Source organism: Conger conger, chromosome 2, assembly GCF_963514075.1.
Source record: "Conger conger chromosome 2, fConCon1.1, whole genome shotgun sequence".
Classification (NCBI taxonomy): Eukaryota; Metazoa; Chordata; class Actinopteri; order Anguilliformes; family Congridae; genus Conger; species Conger conger.
Genome location: NC_083761.1, coordinates 11791617 through 11813333, shown reverse-complemented (window position 1 = coordinate 11813333; position 21717 = coordinate 11791617). Strand labels below are relative to the sequence as shown.

At 46.4% G+C, this 21717-nt stretch overlaps 1 protein-coding gene across 6 annotated transcripts in view; it reads left to right on the top strand.

Annotated features, from left to right (window-relative positions):
• Window positions 1–21717, top strand: part of dlg5a (discs, large homolog 5a (Drosophila)) — a 62694-nt gene that overhangs the window by 11465 nt on the left and 29512 nt on the right. For 4 of the 6 annotated variants that reach the window (XM_061231421.1, XM_061231420.1, XM_061231419.1 and 1 more), the window contains exons 2-4: window positions 15818–15886; window positions 17796–17964; window positions 19614–19757. In XM_061231421.1, the coding sequence (XP_061087405.1) occupies window positions 15818–15886; window positions 17796–17964; window positions 19614–19757 (382 nt within the window). The remainder of the gene's footprint in view (window positions 1–15817; window positions 15887–17795; window positions 17965–19613; window positions 19758–21717) is intronic. The other 2 variants (XM_061231423.1, XM_061231418.1) reach the window with 1 other exon arrangement.

Here is a 21717-nt window from a genome sequence, read left to right as displayed (position 1 = left end):
GTTGCCTGTTCCTCAGAATCCCGTTTCCATGCTGTAAAGATGGAAAAATATTCCCTTCTCTGCAAATGTGTCAAGTTTCAAAGCGCTTAAAACCTCTCGCTCCCCGGGCGAACAAAAGCGCAGGCGAATTGAAGCGCGGATCGGCACGTTCTGCGATTGATGCATTATTTAACCCCCTCCGCTCTTTAATGTTCCTACCGCAGGATGTTGCTTCTGGTTTTTTGCATTGGCACTGCTTTGTAATTTGTCTGCAGTGTTCAGTAATGTTGCCGTTCAGTTGTGTTTTACATGCAGTGTAATTTTTTTTTTTTAAACGAAGCTGATAAGGCGGGGGGCGGGGTGCGGTTAGGGCGGTCGGAAACCCAGAGGACACGGGGGCGCCCGGTGTGGCACCTCCCCTCCCGGTGCGGCGAGCAGCCGGTGTAAAACGCCGCCCGGTAATCCTACACCGGCTCTTTAATTGGCGGTTCACAGGTCACAGTGAGAGGCTGCGGGGCCCCTCCGTTACCGGGCCGACTGGTTTCTCCGCCCCGCAGTCAAAGGCAGGGAGGGCCCGGACACAAACAACAGGGCTTTGTTTCGGGTCCCCCGGCCGTCCGCCCGCAAACTGCGCCGTCAGCAGCCCGCTCTCTGGGAGGACCGTCTGGGCCGGCGCTCAAAGACAAATCTGCCTTAACATTTTCATTAAATACAGTATGTTTCCACAGGATAACTTGACATTGCCTGAAGTTAGTATCGTGGGAGGTAACCTATAGTCTAGGCCTCTTTTGGTGCTGGGGAACATAGTTTATGCTTAAGCTCTTGACACCCTGCTTTGTTGTAGAGGTTTTTGGGGCACTTAAACTGTGCTGAAAGTTTTGTGTGTGTACAGTGTGTTTAGGGCAGTTTCATTTGATACATGGGAAGCTTATGGCCCACGTGCAGGCATGCACGTTTTTGTGTGTGTGTGTTCAGCAGAAAATTCTTCAGTGCATTTTAAATATTCCTTTGAACAATGAAGAGCGAGCTAGGCGCAGGGCCAAATGTAATTAAATTGTATGTAAATTATCCCTGCGAATGCACTTCTTGAGTAGCTTAATGTAGCAGACATGGGGCGTTTCAGCCCACCAGACACACCTCCCTCCTCCTCCTCTGAAAAATGGAGTGACACCTCCCTCCCCCCCGCAATCATAGAATAAAGTTCAGTGACGCTAAATAAATCCATTTGGCAGGGAACAGACAAATGTGAAATGTAATGAAGATGGAAGTTTTGCAGCATTATAGTATCCAAATTCGATGTGCCAAAATCACATTTGGTTTCGTATGGGGGGGGGAGGGGAATAACTTTATTTGGATGCATCTAAATACAAACAAACAATTACATTTGTCCCCAATCTGGCCAGCTAAATGCATGCCATCGCTAAACTCCACAGTGAAGGAGTCCCATTAGCATAGCGACATTAGCTGAAGCTAAGCCTGGGGAAATGGCAGGAAAGTCTGTATTTATTTCTGGCACGGAGAAGGCTAGTCTGGCCATTGGCAGACTGCTCTCAGACTGTGGGAGGCAGTGGGCCTGTTTGCCTGGCAATTGATTACTTTGCTGGCTGTCTCTCTGTGCCTTCACGGTATAAATCAAGTCCCTTATTTGTCCGCTCTACAAATGTGTGTCTACCTCATTGTGTTTTACTTCTTGTTTGAATTTCTTTTTCTGGTTTAGGTTTTTTTTTTTTCTACTTTCAGTTTAAAAGTAAAAAAAGGTAATGGCTAGATTGCCATGTCGATGCTAAGTCAAAACAATACTTTTGAAAGAACAAAACCCTAATTGACTCAGCTGAGCAGAAAAGACAAAGACTGCTGAAGGACATTGTTCAAGCCGGGATTATTATATTACTCTTTGTGATACAAAGAGATATCTTTGAGTGTCTTTGTATTACACCATTGCTAGATCAGAGAAAGCAGGTTTCAATGGAAAAATCTCCATTCAGCAAAAAGAAAAATCATACTTTAGGGATCGTTTTCACTTTCCACTGTTTTTGAACTTTGATGGTAATGCGGGAGGTTACAGATTTAAGCTTTTCAAATATCTTGGGCTGGGAGAAAAGTATGTGGGGAAAAGTATTTGGCAATATATTGCTTTAATAGTCACCACATAAAATCGGCTATTTGTTGTTCTACTTGCCAAACTTGGAAGTTTCAAATTCTCTTGGTGGCTTGGCTTCTGTCAGTCTTAATAAAGTTAATTTCAGTCCTTGGCATATATTCATGTTGCTGGCTCGTCCCTTGCCAAAATAATCACTTGCTGAAAGATTTCAGAGTATTTTGTGTGGCAGTTGGGCTACTGTTTGCCAGTGTGTTGTTGTAGTGTCACTTGGTCCTATTTTCTGAATGGTTGCAGACAGTTCATGGCCGAATGTAGCCGTTTCATATGAAAACACCAGATGTGTAGACTTAAATGTTTAAGGACACAAAGCTCCCTCTGTTGTTTTGGGCCTGGTTTGGATGTGTTGGCCCAGAATCTTTGGGAAAGTCTAGCCATTGCATGGCTTGTATGTGCTGACGCGGTAGCCCCCAGACTGGCCCCACTGGAAGAATTGAGAAGGGTTGTAAGATGAGTGAGTAAGACATGGCTTAGCTACCACTTTCACAGTCAATCACACAGGCCAGACCAAGCCCTCTCCTCCTGCTGCTACACACTAGAGTGTCTATTTGGACAAACTTCCCTATTTCCATATTTGAACGTGGCTACATTTTGATTGGGAGTGGGGTCAGAGGCAGCGTTTCCACTTGATTGGGCTGTGGGCTGGTTCAGTTTGAAGTGTTGCCATGAGCCGCACAGTCTGGTTCTGGACCCAGGCTGACTGTGGCCTGCAGCCCCGCAGGGTGACACATAAATGGCCAGAGTCACCCAGGAAGGGAGAGTACTCTCATTTCACAAGCACCCCCTGTGGTCGATCAGGCTACTGCACCCTTCCTGGGAAAAGCGGGATAAAAAACGCTCCTACAATCCTCCTTTTCTTGGTGGGATTGCATTTGGAATTCATCTCATTTTCAGGGTATTGGTCTTGATATGCATACATTTTTATGTGTTGGTCATCACTTCCTCCATATCCTCAGATGCAGGAGAGAATAGTTCTCCTTCCTCCCCTGTGCAGTGTGTGTTTCTAGGAACTTCAAGTAAGAGTTATTATCCCGACGTACTTGTAGCCTCATTGTTCCAGGAAGGGTTATCATACCGATGTGTGTACGTGCTGTATAGGCTGGCTCTATTACATTTGCATTCCTGTAAATCCTGGGAATATTGGGATAGTCTCGGGAAGAGAACGCTGTGATGGAGAGAACGGTCAGCAGATGAGTGTGAGTGTAGAAGGCGATGCAGGAAGGGAGTCTTAGTGAGCAGCTTTAAGACGGACCTGTAAATACTCTCTGACATTGGCTGTAGAGAGGGACAGGACATACAACCATTTTAAAAAGGTTTAAAAAGGGGGAAAGGCTATTTGTCAGGGCCCACTTTTAACCTTCAGCTGAATTGTGATTTGCATTCTTTTTTGTTTGTTTGAGGTTTTTCACACACCAGTCCATTGCTTGGAAATAGATAGCAGACCACTCCTGTATCAGAGCAAACGGAGGACTGGGGCATTTATCTCCCAGGCAAATGGCGGAACGAAGCCAGCACTTCATTTATGAGAGAGCAGGAGTGGATTTCCTTATTCTATATCTGTCTTATCAATCTCTCACTGCACTAAAAGGCCTCTGTCAGTGTCATATATCCGCTATGAAATTATTCTATGGATATTACCCTTCCCCCCCATAGTACCTCTCCAGTCACTGGCACATTTATTTTCCTCCTGGAACACACACAACGTGGGAGCCTTCTACTGTCATACGTGTTTGAAAGCGGATGTTTAGTCTCGCTGGCGGAGAACATGTTGGTTCAATTTGACATAATTCGTCAGATGTTTATCGTTCTCCGGACTCGTGAATGCGGACCCTTCTCCGCTCCTCCGAGGCTAGGCTAGCTTTCTTTATTTCCAGAGTTTGTTCAACTTTTGAACTCTCGAGTGCATCGCTGCCGCGAGACAAAGATGCTTTGTCAAGCGGTGAACTTTAAAGCCTGTTGTGACTCACAGATAAACCACACCTTGTTGGAACTGCTTGTTTGATCTACTTAAAAGCTTGAGTGAATTGCGAGATACTCGGACGTCCTTTTGTGGCCGTTATTAGCATAAACGGAAGTACTGTAATGCCTCCGCACCGGCCAGCTGTTCTTACTGAAAAAATGACTGCAGTGCATTATGGTCCATGATACTGTCTGTGATTCCCACTTTGTGGCCATTTTGACTTTCGTTTGAGAGATCACCCAGCCCAGTGTAATTTATCACCTTCTCTAGTCTCTCTCTCGCCCAACCTGTTTGGGGCCCTGTGTTCAGGAGGATGTCCTTCTAGTGTGGCTATAAATAAGTTGTTGCAGATGAATCTTCATTTTCATCCTACCGCTCCTAAGTACTATAATGCGGGTCTCCCCAAACGCAACTTGACTTCAGCAGTTCATTAATTATAGCCACGACACTGTCTCCGTCTCAACATTGCGTTACTGTGCCAGAAACCATGCTGCCAAAGCCAAGCTATCTCTGTGCAAAACAAATTTAAAAATGTGCTGTCTGTTACAATTACAGCAGTGTATTATACAACCTTATTGTATATAGGTACACAGTAGCATATAACCAAGCTATTGGCTTTTATATGAACCCATTAGTTATGTAAAAGCAGTAATACTCTTTTCCAGTGTATAAAAATGCTTTCCAGCTTTCTAAAAGCTGACACTTTGTTTGGATACACTACCTGATTGGCAGAACTCGTATCATTTTCTGGAACACAAACTCTTAATTCATCTAAGTTCATGGAAAGCTAAAGGGAAGGGGAAAAAGGATATCCTATTAATGCTACTTACTACTTGCAGTCAAACCACTTTTCTGGAGAGGGAAATGATTTAATTCTGATGGGCTAGCTTCAGCAGCGTCTGTGTCTGAACACTATTTTATTGTGCTTCACAAATTGTAGTTCCAGTTCATGGAATTATCTAAAGGCTGGCTTCAGTGTAAAGCAGTGAAAACTGCAAGCTTAAGCGAATCATCTCACACAGCACTGCCATTAAAATGGAAAGAAGTGTAGTGGAAAGAACATGCCAGCGTTCATCTTTATGGGATAGCAGTCACTGTTTCAAAGGTCCAGCTTCAGCAGAAAACATGCCCATACTTCAAGATCTAGCTCATTTCCATGAAACGCTGATAATTTTTTGCATTTGCCTATAGTGCACGTAATGCTGTGCCCGGGGGGGTGTGTATGCTGTGTAATTATGATTTCCAGTTCAGATTAAATAACCGTGTCCAAAATTTACAAAGGAGGAATGATTTGTGCCTTTTCTGCTCGGAGCTGAGAGACTGTCTGAATGCGGTTTTTTGACGTTTATTCGTTTTTCAAATGTCAAGAATTTGCCATGAACGTTTAAACCATAGAAGAACATGACTTTAGATGACACTCCAAAAAGAATCTACTCTGACACCCGCTCTCCTGTTTTCCCTGTCTTCCAGGCCTTCTGTCCAGTAAAGGCATATTGGTGTTACCTGTGCCTTATTTAACAATGAATGCTAGTGTTGTTTATTTATACATTATACATTGTTTCAGATTACAAGTAGAAAGACACTTGATTCGTACTTTAACTGTGGAAACCTGGTAATGAGGTTTACATTGGTTCGGTATGCATCATTTGGTGTCGTTAACGCCATGTTTTTAGAATTGTTTGACTCATTTAAAATGTCTTACTCAAGTTCCTCATTCTTGCAACTAATAGTAATGAACTGTATTCCTGGTTCTAATCTCAGCGTCGTGTGGAGGCAGGGGAACTTGCATGTGTAGCACCCATCTGAGCTATGCACGGCAACCATTACACTGAGACACTACCAAACTGAAGCTGAGGTGAAGACTGAGAGACAGTGGTCGAAAGGCCTCATTTTAACATCTCTCCCAAAAAATTCTCCTTTTCATCAGGGTCCCCTATCGCTGCACGATGGTATTGGATATTTCTCTGGTCCAGAGGGAAGATCGCCCCCTACTGGCTGACAGACACCACTCCCAGCAGCAATCTTGTTCTAATAAGTCTAGTGTATCCAAGTCCTTCAGCCATCATACAGGAGTGGGTCACAGGATGTTATGCATGTTGGCACAAATGCTGATATCTCAAATTTAGCTAAATAACATGACAAAAGGCTTCTTGTGCTTCTCATGAAGATGGTTCTGTGTGTATTTTATATAGATCACAAATAGTCACAAGGGCAGTTGTTTGTAGAAAATGCTGCAGATGCCACACAGTAGCTAATATTTATATTATCCTGGTTTCAGCCTGCGAATAACACCTTACAAAAAAAGAATAATAAATCAAACAATTTGGACATTTTTTGGAATAAGAAGCTGGATATATCTGGTTGTCATCACACCAAGCTCTGACAAAAAATGTTGAAGTATGGGGTCTTATTTTGAACAATTCTGAGACCATTATTCCTTCTGTTGGGAGTCCTGTTTAATTGTTGTAAATGATCAGGTTGCCTCCAAATTTGAATTGCTGTTGCGTTGTACAGCAAACAGTACATCCCTACTAAGGCCAAAAATATGAAGGTAGCTTTTTGGAGTCATACTGATTTCATACGGCCTCTTTGGCTTTGTGACTACTCTGATGAATCGGAGATCGTTTAGAAAAATATAACCGTTGACAACTATAATCTCTCCCCATGCCACCGGAGTGGTTATGTTGTATGTATGATGCACCTGGCTCTTCCAGTTTCACAGCAATGGGAACAGATGCTAAACCTGCATTTCCCAGAGATGCTGGGCTATCCGGAGTGAACAGACTGGATAAGTTGCTGGTGAACGGTGTACAGTCAGTGCCAGGGTCACATGTCTTCCAAGAAGCAGCGAGTGGTTGGTTCCTGTGAACCTTGCCCATTGTGACACTGTCTGGCCAAACAAACTCATGGGAAACTGAACAAAGAATGCCTGATCCATGTGATGCCTCCAGTCCAGAAGCACATTGCTCTTTCTTTCAGTAGCCTGATAGAAGAGGAGGGGGGGGGGGGCTTTGTAAGCTGGGCTCATTCCAGTTTTAATCAAACAGCGGTGGCTCCTACAGCGAGTGGGAGGCCTGCCAAAGTGGGTTTGATTTAGTGCGGAGAGATGTGGGTAAACAGAGCTGTTTGTTAGGCTCCCATCTGCAGCCTGAACGCCTGGCCTCTGCTACGTCAGGGACAGAGCTAGCTGATAAAAAGCTGAATAATCTGTGCCCCCCGCAGCAGGGATGAAGCTCGTTTATACCGCAATGCTTCAGGTGCGCATGCATGAGCCAGCGAACGGAGTCGCGTCCCAGATCTGAATCTACCGTCCTCTTTGTAAGAGCTGTCCACCTGCAATTGATTTGGCTTCCCCAGATAGTCAGAGACTATGTTTTCAAACGGATATCTAACTTTTTAGAATATTCCAGGGGGGTACCAGCAGTAAAAATGTATACAACTTTGGAGCAACGTGCAGTAACAAAACAAGAGCGGGGCTTCATAGACCGTGACCGTGTCAAGTTTTCCCAAACGAACACAGAATTGTAAACTGCAAACACATTTATATCCTGCCACACCAAATGCTCTTCAACTTCAGTTCGTAGCCGCTTGGAAAAAGGTAATAACTGATTTCAGTGAAACCTACCGGATCCAGATTAAAAAAAAAAAACACTACTGCACAGGTTTGCATTTCACTGCCCAGGGAGAAAGCGAGCCAAGTTCCACTCATGCTACATGTAACCTCCAAACTGTGAATGGAAAAAGTGCAGGTCAAAACAGCGGTGGATCCAGTTACAGTTCCAGAGCACGAGTCCTTGTTTTATAAACAACCTGGAAACCGCTAAGCTACTTACGACCTAAACGCACTCAATAGATTTGTTGGAACTATTTAAATTCTAACGTTTTACACATTCAAATTGGAAACTAACTTTGAAATATTCTTAATTCTTAAAAAAAAAAAAAAAAATGTAAATGAGAATTTACTCGCCATTTAATGGAAAATACTGTCGCCTATATGCCATGCTTTACTAAAAACTTGGACATACTGTGTAGTGGTTAGACGCAGATGTTTTTGAACTGCTTCCACGTTTTAAACATATCTTTAGTCATTATAGTGCTTCAGTGCTCATTTATGTTTGCTCCTCTATCAGTGTACAGTGGAAAGTCAAATATGTTATAAAACGTGTGCAGGTGCTTCTTTCTAAGACCAAAGTTCACAATGACAAGTTCCCCATCAGTTTCAGCACACTTCTTTTGTTTTCTTGTCTTCTTGTAGAATGTCATATTTAAAACCAGAGCAGTTTGTGGCACATTTTGTGAATTAAAAAAAGGTATTTTCATTATGTCTAAAACAACTGTTGGACTAAGGGTAGGCTACATAAACTGTTGCTTAGAACTTAGCCTCTGGCTCAGCTCAGCTCTTTCAAGTGGCCTAAAGTTAAAGAGCTTTTCTTATTGTCCTATGTCTCAAATATAAATATCATATTTTCACCTATCACTGCATGTTTGTGTGAATGCAAATTGAAGAGACTTCCTTTGAATTTACTAGTTTTGTTTTAGTCCTAACGTCTGTGCTCCAGTAGTTTATTATATACACAATGGAGTGGGAAGGGTCAAACACTGAACCTGGAGGTGATTGGCCCTAAACTAGTAGGTTGGATTGTGATTGGTTCAGAAATCGTCATATAAAGTGTCAGTCAACGGCTTCCTCTGTTTTGCTGGATTTAGCGGCCACCCATGGTGACTAGCAGTTATAACAGGTCAATTCTTCATGTCAATTCCCATAGTTCCCAGCAGCATGAAGACACGCTCCAAAACACAGCAACATGGATTGACACATTGGTTTCCTTTTTTGGTAACTTTACTACTTGTACTTTCATCCATTGTTGTAACTGCAAACAAAGCCAACTGTGCTCAAACTCCTCCTCCTCTTGTGTTTATTCTGCTCAAACTCTCCTGCGTCACTGCTGGAAGTACGTGTCACGCAAACTAAGCATCTTTACACTCACAACACCCGTTTCTTCCCCAGGCTTCTCGTGTGTACATTTCCACACAGGGTGGGAATAGTGTTCCCTCCACTAACTTAGCATTTTAACATATACATGAAAATAAACCATACACATGGTCTCAATGGTCATTGCTAGAAAAATGCAAAGTCAGAATATGTCTCAGGTATGGTGTTTGTTGATATGAAAAATAGAAATCCTAGATTGGCGCGTAAAGTGGTCATCAGTAGAGCAGTCTGTCACTCAGACCTGCAGCGGTTAATCAGAGGTGTCCATATGAATGCAAGGCCTGACACATCACTGGTAGACGAGCTATTACAAGAGTGTTCCCAAAACCATCCTCATTCCTCCTTCATTACTGAAACCACTCCTCAGATGTGCTCTGTGTATTCACATATATTATATATTCCACTCTTACTCAACTCTGGCTGACCCCCAGCAATCCACCAGCAGCATTTTCCTCAAATACTTTATTTAAATGCATGATGATTAATTTAAAGATGTGCTCTCAACATCCGGTTGTTTATGTAGCCTAAATGAAGTCATCTTGGGTTTTAAAAAATGAATGTGCTTCTCTTTTATCCAGAGAATTATTGCATTCTGAATGACGGAGGGGATGATGAGGGGAGAGTGTCGTTTTCCCTCACCTGCAGGTTGGCAAATGGCTGAAGACACTACAAATGTTAATGGTTAATAAGCATTAGTAGGCTAATATTTAACCGATATCACATGACAGGGAGTGTGGTTATACTTTATATCATCACGATCGTGATCCAGTCCTACATACAAGGTTGCAGGCGATATAATATATAATTTTCCAATATAATGGTACAAAAAAACCCCCTAAACTGTATGACCAAAATGAACTGGTGGAAAAATCCTGAGCTGTCCTGATTTCTACCTCTGTAACCATGAACGATCAAATATAATCTTATTTGCATTGCCCTAATTGCCTGGTGATTAATTAGAGGGAAATGAGAAGCATCTGCAGCTATGGAGGCACACCAGCACTGAACAGAGACTGGCATGCCAGTGCATAAGCCACACTTCGCAAAGTTAATCTACGGCAGAACACCACAAAATACTGGCTTTGCTTTCAAATATACTCATCTGATGGGGGAATGCATGGAAAGTGGGCAGTTTGCTTCTTCCAAATGATTGACTTTATGGATTTTAACAGATCATTGCCCTGCTGTTGCGGGCCCCAGAACTGAAATGGTCACCCCTATCAAACGTCTAGTGCCCTGCCATGCCAGACTGTTGGCTGGTTAAGGTTGGGATTATGGCTCTGCATCACTGGAGGCTTCAGACTCCAGTGCCTGTTTTTACTCCAGATCCCTCTACCCTGGAGCATTGGCTTTCAGATGTCATCGCGATGTTTGGTGGCGACCCTTCATTGGGGCCTGGGGCTGTCTTGGCGGATTTGGGACCAGTTCCAATACCCAGACCCCCAGACTGGCATGTTGGCTGGCCTTGAAACAAGCGTGTAGTTCAGTGGGGTCAGGGGAAACCAGTCTCATGCTTGGTGTTACTGGATATTAAAGAAATCGAGTTCTATCCCACAACATTTTCTCTCAGCATTGTAGAATTTCTTTTTCTTTTTTTTTTTTTCCTCTATAGTCCTGCTCTATCCAGAATTCAGAAAGTCAGCTGCTCGCTTCTGTTGCCTTAATCATTTAATCGCCCTGCAATATGGCTTCTAATGTGTTGTTCCGTCTAGCAGGATTGGGGTTTGAGTAGGCTCCTGTCTCCGTGCAGCCTGAGGGAGGCCCTCTCCTGCTCTCTGTGTCCAGCGGAGCTGCTCTCTCTGAGGGGAGGGGGCAGTGATATGAGTATTTTTAGGGAGGAGCTGGTGCTCCTTTGCCCTTCGTTGCCGTGTGTTTATCCGCTCCTCTGTTCTCGGCCTGTGGGTTGGGGACATGTCTGCTGAATGGTAATTATGATCGTTACAGGGGATTTCTGTGGTGCCAGCCGTGCCCGACTTTCCCGTCGCCCTCACTGTCCCAAATGAGTCATTTCCAGCCTTTTCCCGGGTTTATTTTTACCCCCGAGCCCTTTTACAATCTGCCGCTATTTTTACTTCTGAACTTGTGTCAAGGGGACCGTCTTTGCAAAATAAATAAATAAAACGAATAAATGAGTAAAAATACTTCCCAGTGTTGGCATCCCTGTGGTTCTCTACCCTGTCCCTGGAGATGTTCCGTCCTGTAGGTTTTCACAACCCAAGGGTAAACGCTGCATTCAGCTACAGATGATCCTTCAGCTGCTATTTAGTAGAGTCAGGTATGGCAAACTAGGGTTGAAATGAAAACATACAGGATGGTAGATCTCCAGGAACAGGGTTGGGCAGCCCTGCTCTTGCTGTTGAATGAGTTGTGCTTTGTTTTGGTTGGAGTGAAAACCTACAAGACAGTAGATCTCCAGGAACAGAGTTTGGTAGCCCTGCTCTAGTTGTTGAATGAGGGGTGCTTTATTTGGGTTGGAATGAAATCTACACGACGGTAGATCTCCTGGAAGAGGGTTGGGCAGCCCTACTCTTGCTGTTGAATGAGTTGTGCTTTGTTTTGGTTGGAGTGAAAACCTACAGGACAGTAGATCTCCAGGAACAGGGTTTGGTAGCCCTGCTCTAGCTGTTGAATGAGGTGTGCTTTATTGGGCTTGGAGTGTGAACCTGCAGGATGGTCAATCTCCATTAACAGTAGGGAACCACTGCTGTAGCCTGTATATGGCAGCCATCTCTCTCAGTCACTGCTACAGGCCCACCCACTGTCTCTGCCTCACACATGTTGAGAGAGGTTTGTGTGAACGCAGGGGAAGCTACTGCTGTTACCATATACACAGCCCTCCACACTGCATAGAGCGTGCGGGGGGGGGCCGTCCTGAGCCTAGCGACTGTTGCCATGGCCTGAGGGGGGGTGAGTGCCGGGGTAGCAGAGCTGAACTATGCGATGCCGATGATATACCGTCAGCTCGATTCATCAGCTTTATGAGTTACTGCTCTGCTTTAAGCCACAGCGCACCGTACGATTCAATTACAGCGCTTTCACTGGCACATTGTGTGAAACCACTGTGACTTTCTCAACTCTACCTACGATCAACTCTACCTACGACCAGCTAGTGATCCATCCCTGCCACATGCTGAAAATACTGTTTACAGGGCCTGTAGAACTCATCGCTAAGCTAACCGTATTTGAAGGGATGTGTAGCGGTTTGGATTAATGTGGTTCGCCCACCTGAGGTGCTGTAAGCAGCTACTTCATCCTCGGTTGATGTAAGACTCGTGTCTACCCGTTTGTGTTTGTTCGCAGAGCGTCTGCGATTAATGTAAGGTTTATTGCTATGGTGTGCGATTAGCATTTTTACGGTGTAGTTGTAAATGGCATGGCTTCTCTGTTCAGAACCACTCCGGTTAACTCCTTAGACTCGGGCAAGGCCGGTCGGTGTCATAAAGCACTGCGTTTAAGGCACAAGTGGCAGAATCCAGTCCTGGAGTGCTGCAGTGTTTGCTGGTTATTGGTGAGTTGCAGCACCAATGATTCTTTTAAGTTGCTGTTTGGCTAAGAAATCCACAGATTTAATTTTAAAGGCCTTAATGCCAATTATACCCGATCTATTCCAATGACCCATGCCAACAACTGAGGATACAGCATTTATGTCCAGGCCCGTGAGATCTAGTGATCTGTTCTCCGAGCCGCATCGTTCCAGCCCGTGACCACGATTCCGAGGCGATCCGGGGGCGGCTATCTTTACGCCGATCCTTCTAACCCCGCTGAATCCCAATTATGCCACTCCCACGTGAGCCGGCCAAACTCGGCTTTGGCCGGACCGAGTCACGAACCCCGGTCCTCAGTGCGCAACGCCTTAGCCGCGCACCACCATGGCTCCTGGAAAAAAAAGAGGGTATTTTTAGTAGGATAAATAAACTTCCCCTCGTGTTACAAACCTAAGCGTGCGTGTTAAATCACACTCGGGCGTGTTGGAGCTAATGGCCCGAGGCCTAGCCTAGCCTCTTAGCCTGATTAATGCTGATGCGACCGGGGCCATATTGATGTGGTCAGCTCGCTGACTTATTTGGCTGCAGTTAATTGCTATCGGTGATGTGCTGGATAGGAAATGTGACTCATGATGCCTGCCAGGAAGACTGCTCTGTTGTGTAATATGCAATTCATACAGTAATTGCTTAATGGATCACTCGAGTATGAAGTTATTTTTAGGTACAAGTCTGGTTGTTGTAAATGTCCACTCGGTTCTGGCAGTACAATAGAAGTATAAAAAGGAAGTGTTTCAGTGCATAAAATGTCAGGTTTTCTTGTATTGCTGGATTAGGCTGTGAGGTGGAGTAAATCTTTGCTGGTGAAGAGCTTTTGTTTTTGGCGTGTTGGCATCAGTGCTAGTTCCAGGACCAGCAGCTCCATTGTGTGACAGAGATGAAGAGTACCTCCTCTCTTATCTCTAGCCCAGCGTAGCATTAGCGTGGGCATGTAGCGCAGCAGAGCTTCAACCTCTCTTTGTTAATTAGTCTTTTCCTCGTCAGGTCCACAGGGTATCATCTCAGCTCAGAGGAAATTATTTCATTTAAAAATGTCTATCCATCATGGACCAAATTAAATCATCATGTTGGAAGAAGTGGTGACATGCGTTTGCCGTGCGTTAGCCACAGGAAACTGGAGCGTAGTGAAGCTGTGCATTAAGGCTGCCTCTTCTGGAGCTCGTCTGTTTGGACCGCTCCCTCGTGTAAGAACACGCACTAAGGGAGAGGACGTAGCAGGATGGGACTGAATGCTATGGGGATAGAATGGTGCTACAGCGGAATTAAAGCGTCTCTGTGCTAACTGCTTTGAGGAAAAGCACTGCGAATAGCAATGTGATGTAGTGATGTCGGTTTGTCAGCGAGGCCTTTGTGAGTACAGCTAAAATGGCTCCCAGCGCATGAAAACACAGTCAAGTGAAAGCTGCCTCTTTGAGAAATGTGGATGGTACTTGGGTTTTTCTCACAAGGTAAACCGCTACTCATCTTTGCACAAACAGAGTTGGCTGTGTGCTCTTCATGTTGATGTGATGGGCTGTGTGCTCTTCATGCTGATGGGCTATGCTGTGTGCTCTCCATGCTGACAGGCTGTGTGCTCTCCATGCTGACGGGCTGTGTGCTCTCCATGCTGACGGGCTGTGTGCTCTCCATGCTGACGGGCTGTGTGCTCTCCATGCTGACGGGCTGTGTGCTCTCCATGCTGACGGGCTGTGTGCTCTCCATGCTGACGGGCTGTGTGCTCTCCATGCTGACGGGCTGTGTGCGCTCCATGCTGACGGGCTGTGTACTCTCCATGCTGACGGGCTGTGTGCTCTCCATGCTGACGGGCTGTGTGCTCTCCATGCTGACGGGCTGTGTGCTCTCCATGCTGACGGGCTGTGTGCTCTCCATGCTGACGGGCTGTGTGCTCTCCATGCTGACGGGCTGTGTGCTCTCCATGCTGACGGGCTGTGTGCTCTCCATGCTGACGGGCTGTGTGCTCTCCATGCTGACGGGCTGTGTGCTCTCCATGCTGACGGGCTGTGTGCTCTCCATGCTGACGGGCTGTGTGCTCTCCATGCTGACGGGCTGTGTGCTCTCCATGCTGACGGGCTGTGTGCTCTCCATGCTGACGGGCTGTGTGCTCTCCATGCTGACGGGCTGTGTGCTCTCCATGCTGACGGGCTGTGTGCTCTCCATGCTGACGGGCTGTGTGCTCTCCATGCTGATGGGCTGTGTGCTCCATGTTGACGGGCTGGGCTGTGTGCTCCATGTTGATGTAATGGGCTGTGTGCTCCATGTTGACGGGCTGGGCTGTGTGCTCCATGTTGACGGGCTGGGCTGTGTGCTCCATGTTGACGGGCTGGGCTGTGTGCTCCATGTTGACGGGCTGGGCTGTGTGCTCCATGTTGACGGGCTGGGCTGTGTGCTCCATGTTGACGGGCTGGGCTGTGTGCTCCATGTTGACGGGCTGGGCTGTGTGCTCCATGTTGACGGGCTGGGCTGTGTGCTCCATGTTGACGGGCTGGGCTGTGTGCTCCATGTTGACGGGCTGGGCTGTGTGCTCCATGTTGACGGGCTGGGCTGTGTGCTCCATGTTGACGGGCTGGGCTGTGTGCTCCATGTTGACGGGCTGGGCTGTGTGCTCTCCATGCTGACGGGCTGTGCTGCGTGCTCTCCATGCTGATGTAATTGGCTGTGTGCTCTCCATCCTGATGTAATTGGCTGTGTGCTCCATGCTGATGGGCTGTGTGCTCCATGCTGATGTGATGTGATTGGCTGTGTGCTCTCCATGCTGACGGGCTGTGCTGTGTGCTCTCCATGCTGATGTGATGTGATTGGCTGTGTGCTCTCCATGCTGACGGGCTGTGCTGTTTGCCCTACATGCTGACGGGCTGTGTGCTCCATGCTGATGTGATGTGATTGGCTGTGTGCTCTCCATGCTGACGGGCTGTGTGCTCTCCATGCTGATGTGATGTGATGTGAGGGGCTGTGTGCTCTCCATGCTGACGGGCTGTGTGCTCTCCATGCTGACGGGCTGTGTGCTCTCCATGCTGACTGGCTGTGTGCTCTCCATGCTGACGGGCTGTGTGCTCTCCATGCTGACTGGCTGTGTGCTCTCCATGCTGACTGGCTGTGTGCTCTCCATGCTGACTGGCTGTGTGCTCTCCATGCTGACGGGCTGTGTGCTCTCCATGCTGACGGGCTGTGTGCTCTCTCCTCTCCAGGCTCTACGTACAGCGTGTTGTCCACCATGCCGTCGGACTCTGAAAGCAGCAGCTCCCTCAGCAGCATAGGTACGTCTGGAGCCCCGCGCCTCTCCGTCTGCCGTTCCTCACACCTCTGTAGTCCTCACACCTTAAAGGTCAGGGGAGAGGTGCCACAGGCAGCCGTGGCACGCGGGAAATTTACTGGGTCTGATGTCGAGGGCGGAGGATGTGCAATATGCAATATGCGATAACGTTGTTGAATATTGCGATGACTATGTGACTTGCGTTAAATAAACACAAATTGAAGTGTGCACGGTTCTAATGTCTTTCTGCTTTAGGTACACTGCCAACATTGGCCCCAGCCAATGAAGAGCCTATGTCCACTGAATAAAAATAATTAAATGCGTTATTTCCGCTTTTATTGAACAAATTGCGCATGGACAGCAAATCCATTTAATGAAATGCAATTCAAGCAATCTTTTGTGATCTGTTTATTGTGCATCCTTTATGTGCAATTTAATTTAGTCAACATCGATTCACTTTAAATGTTGGAACAAGGGTTTTAAACGATGTTTATGCTTGTATTACCGTTCCACCATTCTTGCATCGATCCTGGGCCCCTCTTTTATCGTGTGTATGTTCTTGCATGTAGAAACCAGCTTTGTGAAATGGCTACATTGGTGTATTTCTGTGCAAATATCGCTGGACATAAGAACTCTTAAATTTTGCGTGTTGCCCATTTCACATTCAGTACACAGGGAGTGGCCTAAACCACAGAAGAAGAGTACAGTACAACAGCACACAAAACAACGGTGTGCCTTTGCACCTGTTGTCCCTGGGTCCCTAATTCGACTTAAGGCTGTCCTTTGGCTTCTGTCAGAGGCCGGTTTAAGGTGAACGTCCGGCAGGCTTCAGCAGCTAACTCCACATTTTAAAAAATACATTTTTACGTTTAAGAAAAAAATCTACAAACTACAACTTTGAAGTATGACAGTTGTTGGGCACAGTTTTTTGTTTTTCAAAGGCCTTGAAGAAAGCGCACAATCCGTTCAGGCCCAGACTGGGCCCCCGGCCCTGTGGCTGTGTCTCAGGCGGCATGTCTCCAGTGAAGGGTTGGAGTGACGGCATTGGGGTCTGTGAGAAGAACACCGCTCACCTGGAGACGTGCCAGGAGGTCTGAGCAGCATGCTGATGGCTGTGGGTCAGGAGTCCGGAGGGGCCGGACGGCGTTTCTATCCGTCTGCGCCGTCGGCCCTGCGCTCCGGTGACGACACCGCCGTGAATGGAGCGCAAAAACGAGCCCAATCTCCACAGAAAAACCTCCCTTTGAGCCGCGCTCAGAGAGAGGGGCCTTTTTGGCAGGCCTCTGGGTCTGAGACGGGAAGCGCCGTGATGCCGTTGTCTTCGGAGCGGAGAATAGCCAGGCCCAGACAAGGAAGCCGAATCAATGCTTATTCAGTGCGGCGGGGGACAATATGTGCTGAAAACAGCCTTAAAGTGCACGGTTAAGGAAATGAGCGGGACGAATGAACGCAATGATTTATTTATAATGAGTTGGCTTCTCACCCAAGACCTTTGAAGCGATCTTAAAGCGATGCTGAAGCATACCGATGGCCTGGCTAATCAAGATACTCATGCGTGTGCAGTTCCTATGTGCAATTCCAAATCTACTTTTTGGTAGCTTTAAGGCTTTATTGTTGAAGTTCAATAGTGAAGTTCATCCTCTGTCACTGTCAAGGATACTTTATTGTAAGTTCTTCCCATGACCTTTTAAGAATTTAAGTAGAACCTGCTCAAAGTGAACCAAAAATAAAAGGCTGGATGGAGAGAGAATGGCTTTCCTAAAGGATAGCCTTGGGTTATCAAATGCATGTTGTGCAACTTCTCATAAAATACCTACGTCTTTCTACTTGTCATGACTGTGTTGTGTTGGGGTCTGGGCTCTGATTGGCTGCTTGGGGAGTCTCTTCCTTCGGTGACATACTCACTGCCGCAGGTACGACCGGTAAAGCCTCGTCCCCGCCCCCGGCCCTGATTGACAACCGGCAGATGAGCGAGAAGCTGGAGACCATCCTGTTCCAGCTGCGTCAGGTGACCAGGGAGCGAGACGACCTGCGCAAGAAGCTGGCGCTGTCGTCCCCGGGAACCACCTTCGACGACTGCCGGTACGCCCTGCTCCGCCCCAGGCCCAGCCCTTCAGCCGGGGGTCCTGAAAGACACGGAGGGGCTCCTCCGGTTTGGGAAGTTTGAGGTGTATGTAACGTGCTGTTTGCTCAGTTGTATAAATATGAGCTGACTGTAAAAATACTGCCCGTCTGCTTTGGCATAATGAGTTTCGGGGTTATGGACACGCCTTCTGGTCCGGTATTGGTATTAAAGGAAAACATCAGCACCGCACACTTAAACTCCATATGCTCAGTATGTGTTCGAATATGTTACCAATGTTTCGGCCCTCAGATCTTCATCAGTCCAATACGATCCTTCTTGCAAAAACTTCCATTAAAAACAAAGGTGGCATACACCTGATGACAATTATGTTGCCCTACAATTGTTCAATTACCATTTCTGAAATTTATTCAATTATTTCCATTGTGACCAATCAATCATTTTAACTGTTAATCGAGTTAATTGTTCTTCGGTGATGAAGTCAAGACATGAAATATACATTCTACACTGGTGTTGGTTGGTAACCGAGTAAGGGCTAAATGTGGTTGATTGGCCAGGGCATTGCCCAGGTGGGCGGGGTCTAGGTTTCGGGGGTTGTCATTGGGCAGCTGCGCTCGGACTGCACTGCACTGCAGAGGCTGCCCAGCTCGGTTGACTCCAGTGTAGGAAGAAACATGGGACTGAACTGTATTGGGGCCTGTCTCACAAAGCAGGATTACTGAGTTAGCTGGATAACTGCACTGTGTAAAACAGGGGTCGGCAACCCTGGTCCTGGAGAGCTGCAGGGTGTGCTGGCTTTCGTTGTTACTTGGCATTAATTGATCAATGAAAGCCGTTGATTACACAGTTAACTCACCTCACCTGGTTTCTTGGGTCTGAATTATTTTAAGGTGGAGACGAAAGCCAGCACACCCTGCGGCTCTCCGGGACCAGGGTTGCCGACCCCTGGTGTAAAACCTTAAACAACTTACTTCAGTCTGTGTTCTAGGGTTCTGGGTTTTACTCTTTATTCAGCTAACTGTAATCCTGCCTTGTGATACAGGACCCTTGTTCTAGGATGTAGCAGTAACAATGCATCAAATTCTAGCAGAACCTGGGGAAAAAGGAAAAATTGGATGTTTAAAATGGGAAGGACTACAAACGGATACAGAAATGAAAGTGGCTCTGGTGACAGTCCACTGAAATATAAATCAAAGCTGCAGTAACAGTGAAAAGGAAAGGATATTTTTAGTAAGCTGCAATCTGCATGGGTATTAAGTGTTTTATGTGAACTGTGTGCACTAAATGACATAATAGTGGAATTTTCCTGCTATGCTAGATGAGAGGATTATAAATAATGTATGTTTTTCTCATCCATTTTACCTCTGCAGTTTTTCAGTTTAGTCGCTTCATTTCCATGGCCCAAATACATTGTAAGATTTGATTGCTGGGCCTTTTGTCATTAATATTGTGGCTTCAGGAGAACTGAATTGATGGCAGTGTGTGGCGTTGAAGATTTGTGTGACAGGCCGGATCACAACGTTATTTCGAAATGTTGTCAGCGGGCCTTCCCCTCTGGCTCCCCTCACGGGGTGTCGCCGTAACTCACGCTGCGCCGCTGAGGGGGGGGTTTGCGGTGCTAACGCGACGCTCTTCTCGCCCCTAAAAGGCCGAACTCCAAGCCGAGTCACGACTACGAGAGGCTGAAGATGCAGTGCATGAAGGCCATGGCCGACCTGCAGTCCCTGCAGAACCAGCACACCAAGACCCTGAAGAGGTGCGAGGAGGCAGTGAAGGAGGCCGACTTCTACCAGTGAGTCACGTCCCCGCTTCTGCTCTCACTGCACAGTGCACCCTGGGATAGCTGGTCCTCCTCCGCTATATTCTTTGCTGACTTTCTGTGTAATTTCCTGGGTCTCCATTTTGGGAGGGACGGGGGTGGGGGGAACTACCTGTGAGTGACATCATTATGTCCGCTCTCTCTGTGTATCATAGTGCACCCCTGTGGATAGGTACCCAATTTGAAGATGAGACAGGTTATCAACTTTCTATTTTCTATCTTTTTTTTGGGTGGGGGCTGGTTTGTGGGAAGGGTCTTTGGGCAAAGGGAGACGTGGGGTAGACTGGAGGGGGTGGACTTCTACCTGTGAGTGACATCAATCAGTTCAGCTTTCCCCTCCTGGATAGGTACCCAAGTTAGCCTGTCATCTTAAAATTGGTGATCAACTTGTTTTGGTAAACAAAACTTATTTTGGGGGGGAAGGGATGAAAGTTGTGAGAGGGGGGTCTTAGGGCAAAGGGAGAGGTAGTATAGACTGAAGGGGGCAGTAAAGTCTGTTATTACCCTAAAAAACCCTGCCAAATGTGAAATGCCTAAAGCTGCCCAGCTAAGCCTCATAAATCCTAGATTGCGTTTAGCAGAGCTGTGTTTCCAGTGTCCATGTTGTCATTTTTCTAAGCGCTACACGCTGCAGAGAGCCTCTTTGGCCTTAAGCTGCAGAGAAAATGACATTTTGTCCTGAGCAGAAGAAGAAAATGGTGGAGCCTGAGCACATACTAATGTTTTTCTGCTGTCTGTTTTTGTAATCTCCTGCTCGGCTGAAGGCAGGGATGTTACCGGTGCTCTCCACGGTGAAAAATAGGATCGTAAAGCAGGCATATTTTCAGATTTATTTCCTTCCCGGTAATGTATTAATTTCATAAGAGCCTGAGTGTTCACAACGCGGATCTGAAATTTGTAGTGGAGTTTGTGAAATGAAATCAGCGTTGCATAAATGAAATTTATTAGTGTTTCTAGCTGAACGGGGAAATTGCTGTTGGGATCTTCCTCCTTCCAGTCCTTTTGAACAAAGAAAACGGCATCTGTCAGCACTATTTTTCCTTATCTGCAATTACCTCTAATCACCCTGTATGCTATGTAACCTTTTGGGTGTTTAAAGAAACCTTTTGGTTGCTTATCCTACACATAGCCAATGTAAAATGTAAGCTTATGCTTCATGGATTTTTCATTTAGGAATGAAATGGTATGCCAGAGTGGTCGCCAGCCTCTCCCTGAAGAACTTCTGTTTCGCTGTTGCGGCATCTTGTGCTGCTTTTGTTAACTTGGGAGTATTGCATTGCTGAACTTGGCAAACTGTTCTTGTTCCTTTTATTTATTTGCCGAAGTTAAAGGTGGATTTTGACTGAGTCCCAGCCATTGACACAAATCTGTCCACATACAAAAAGAGGCTTGATGCTTGAGTCATACGGACGCTGATGTCACATCTTCACTCAGGATCGATTTGCCAAATGACTGGACCAGTCCAGGTGCTCTCCATGACAACGATACGGGGGGGGGGGACTCCATTTGCCGACACTCATAGGTCAAATTAGTCTAGTTCTGAATGCCCTGTGTGTCTCATTCAGCTGAATGGGTACTGCAAACTAAGCAACTAGAAACTTATTTCTGTATTTACAAAGGGGGCACAAATTGTACCTGCATCTAAACTGATTATCCAGGCAGAATGTAGATGTAGATTAAAAGGTTTTGTAAAAATGTAAAGACAGACTGAGCCAGGGTGAGGATGGAGCACTGCCCGTTTGTCTAATTCCATGACCGCACACTGTCCTCTCAGTGTAAAAATGCAACAGCTGGCTGCCCTGAGCACAGAGATGGGGGAGATAACGGATTATGACAACGTTTAAGCCGCTCCCCCAGGCATCTGCACTAGAAAAAGTCCTCTATTATCCTTCAGTGGCCGTTTCACCGCTGGCCCAACTCGAAAAGCACTTCC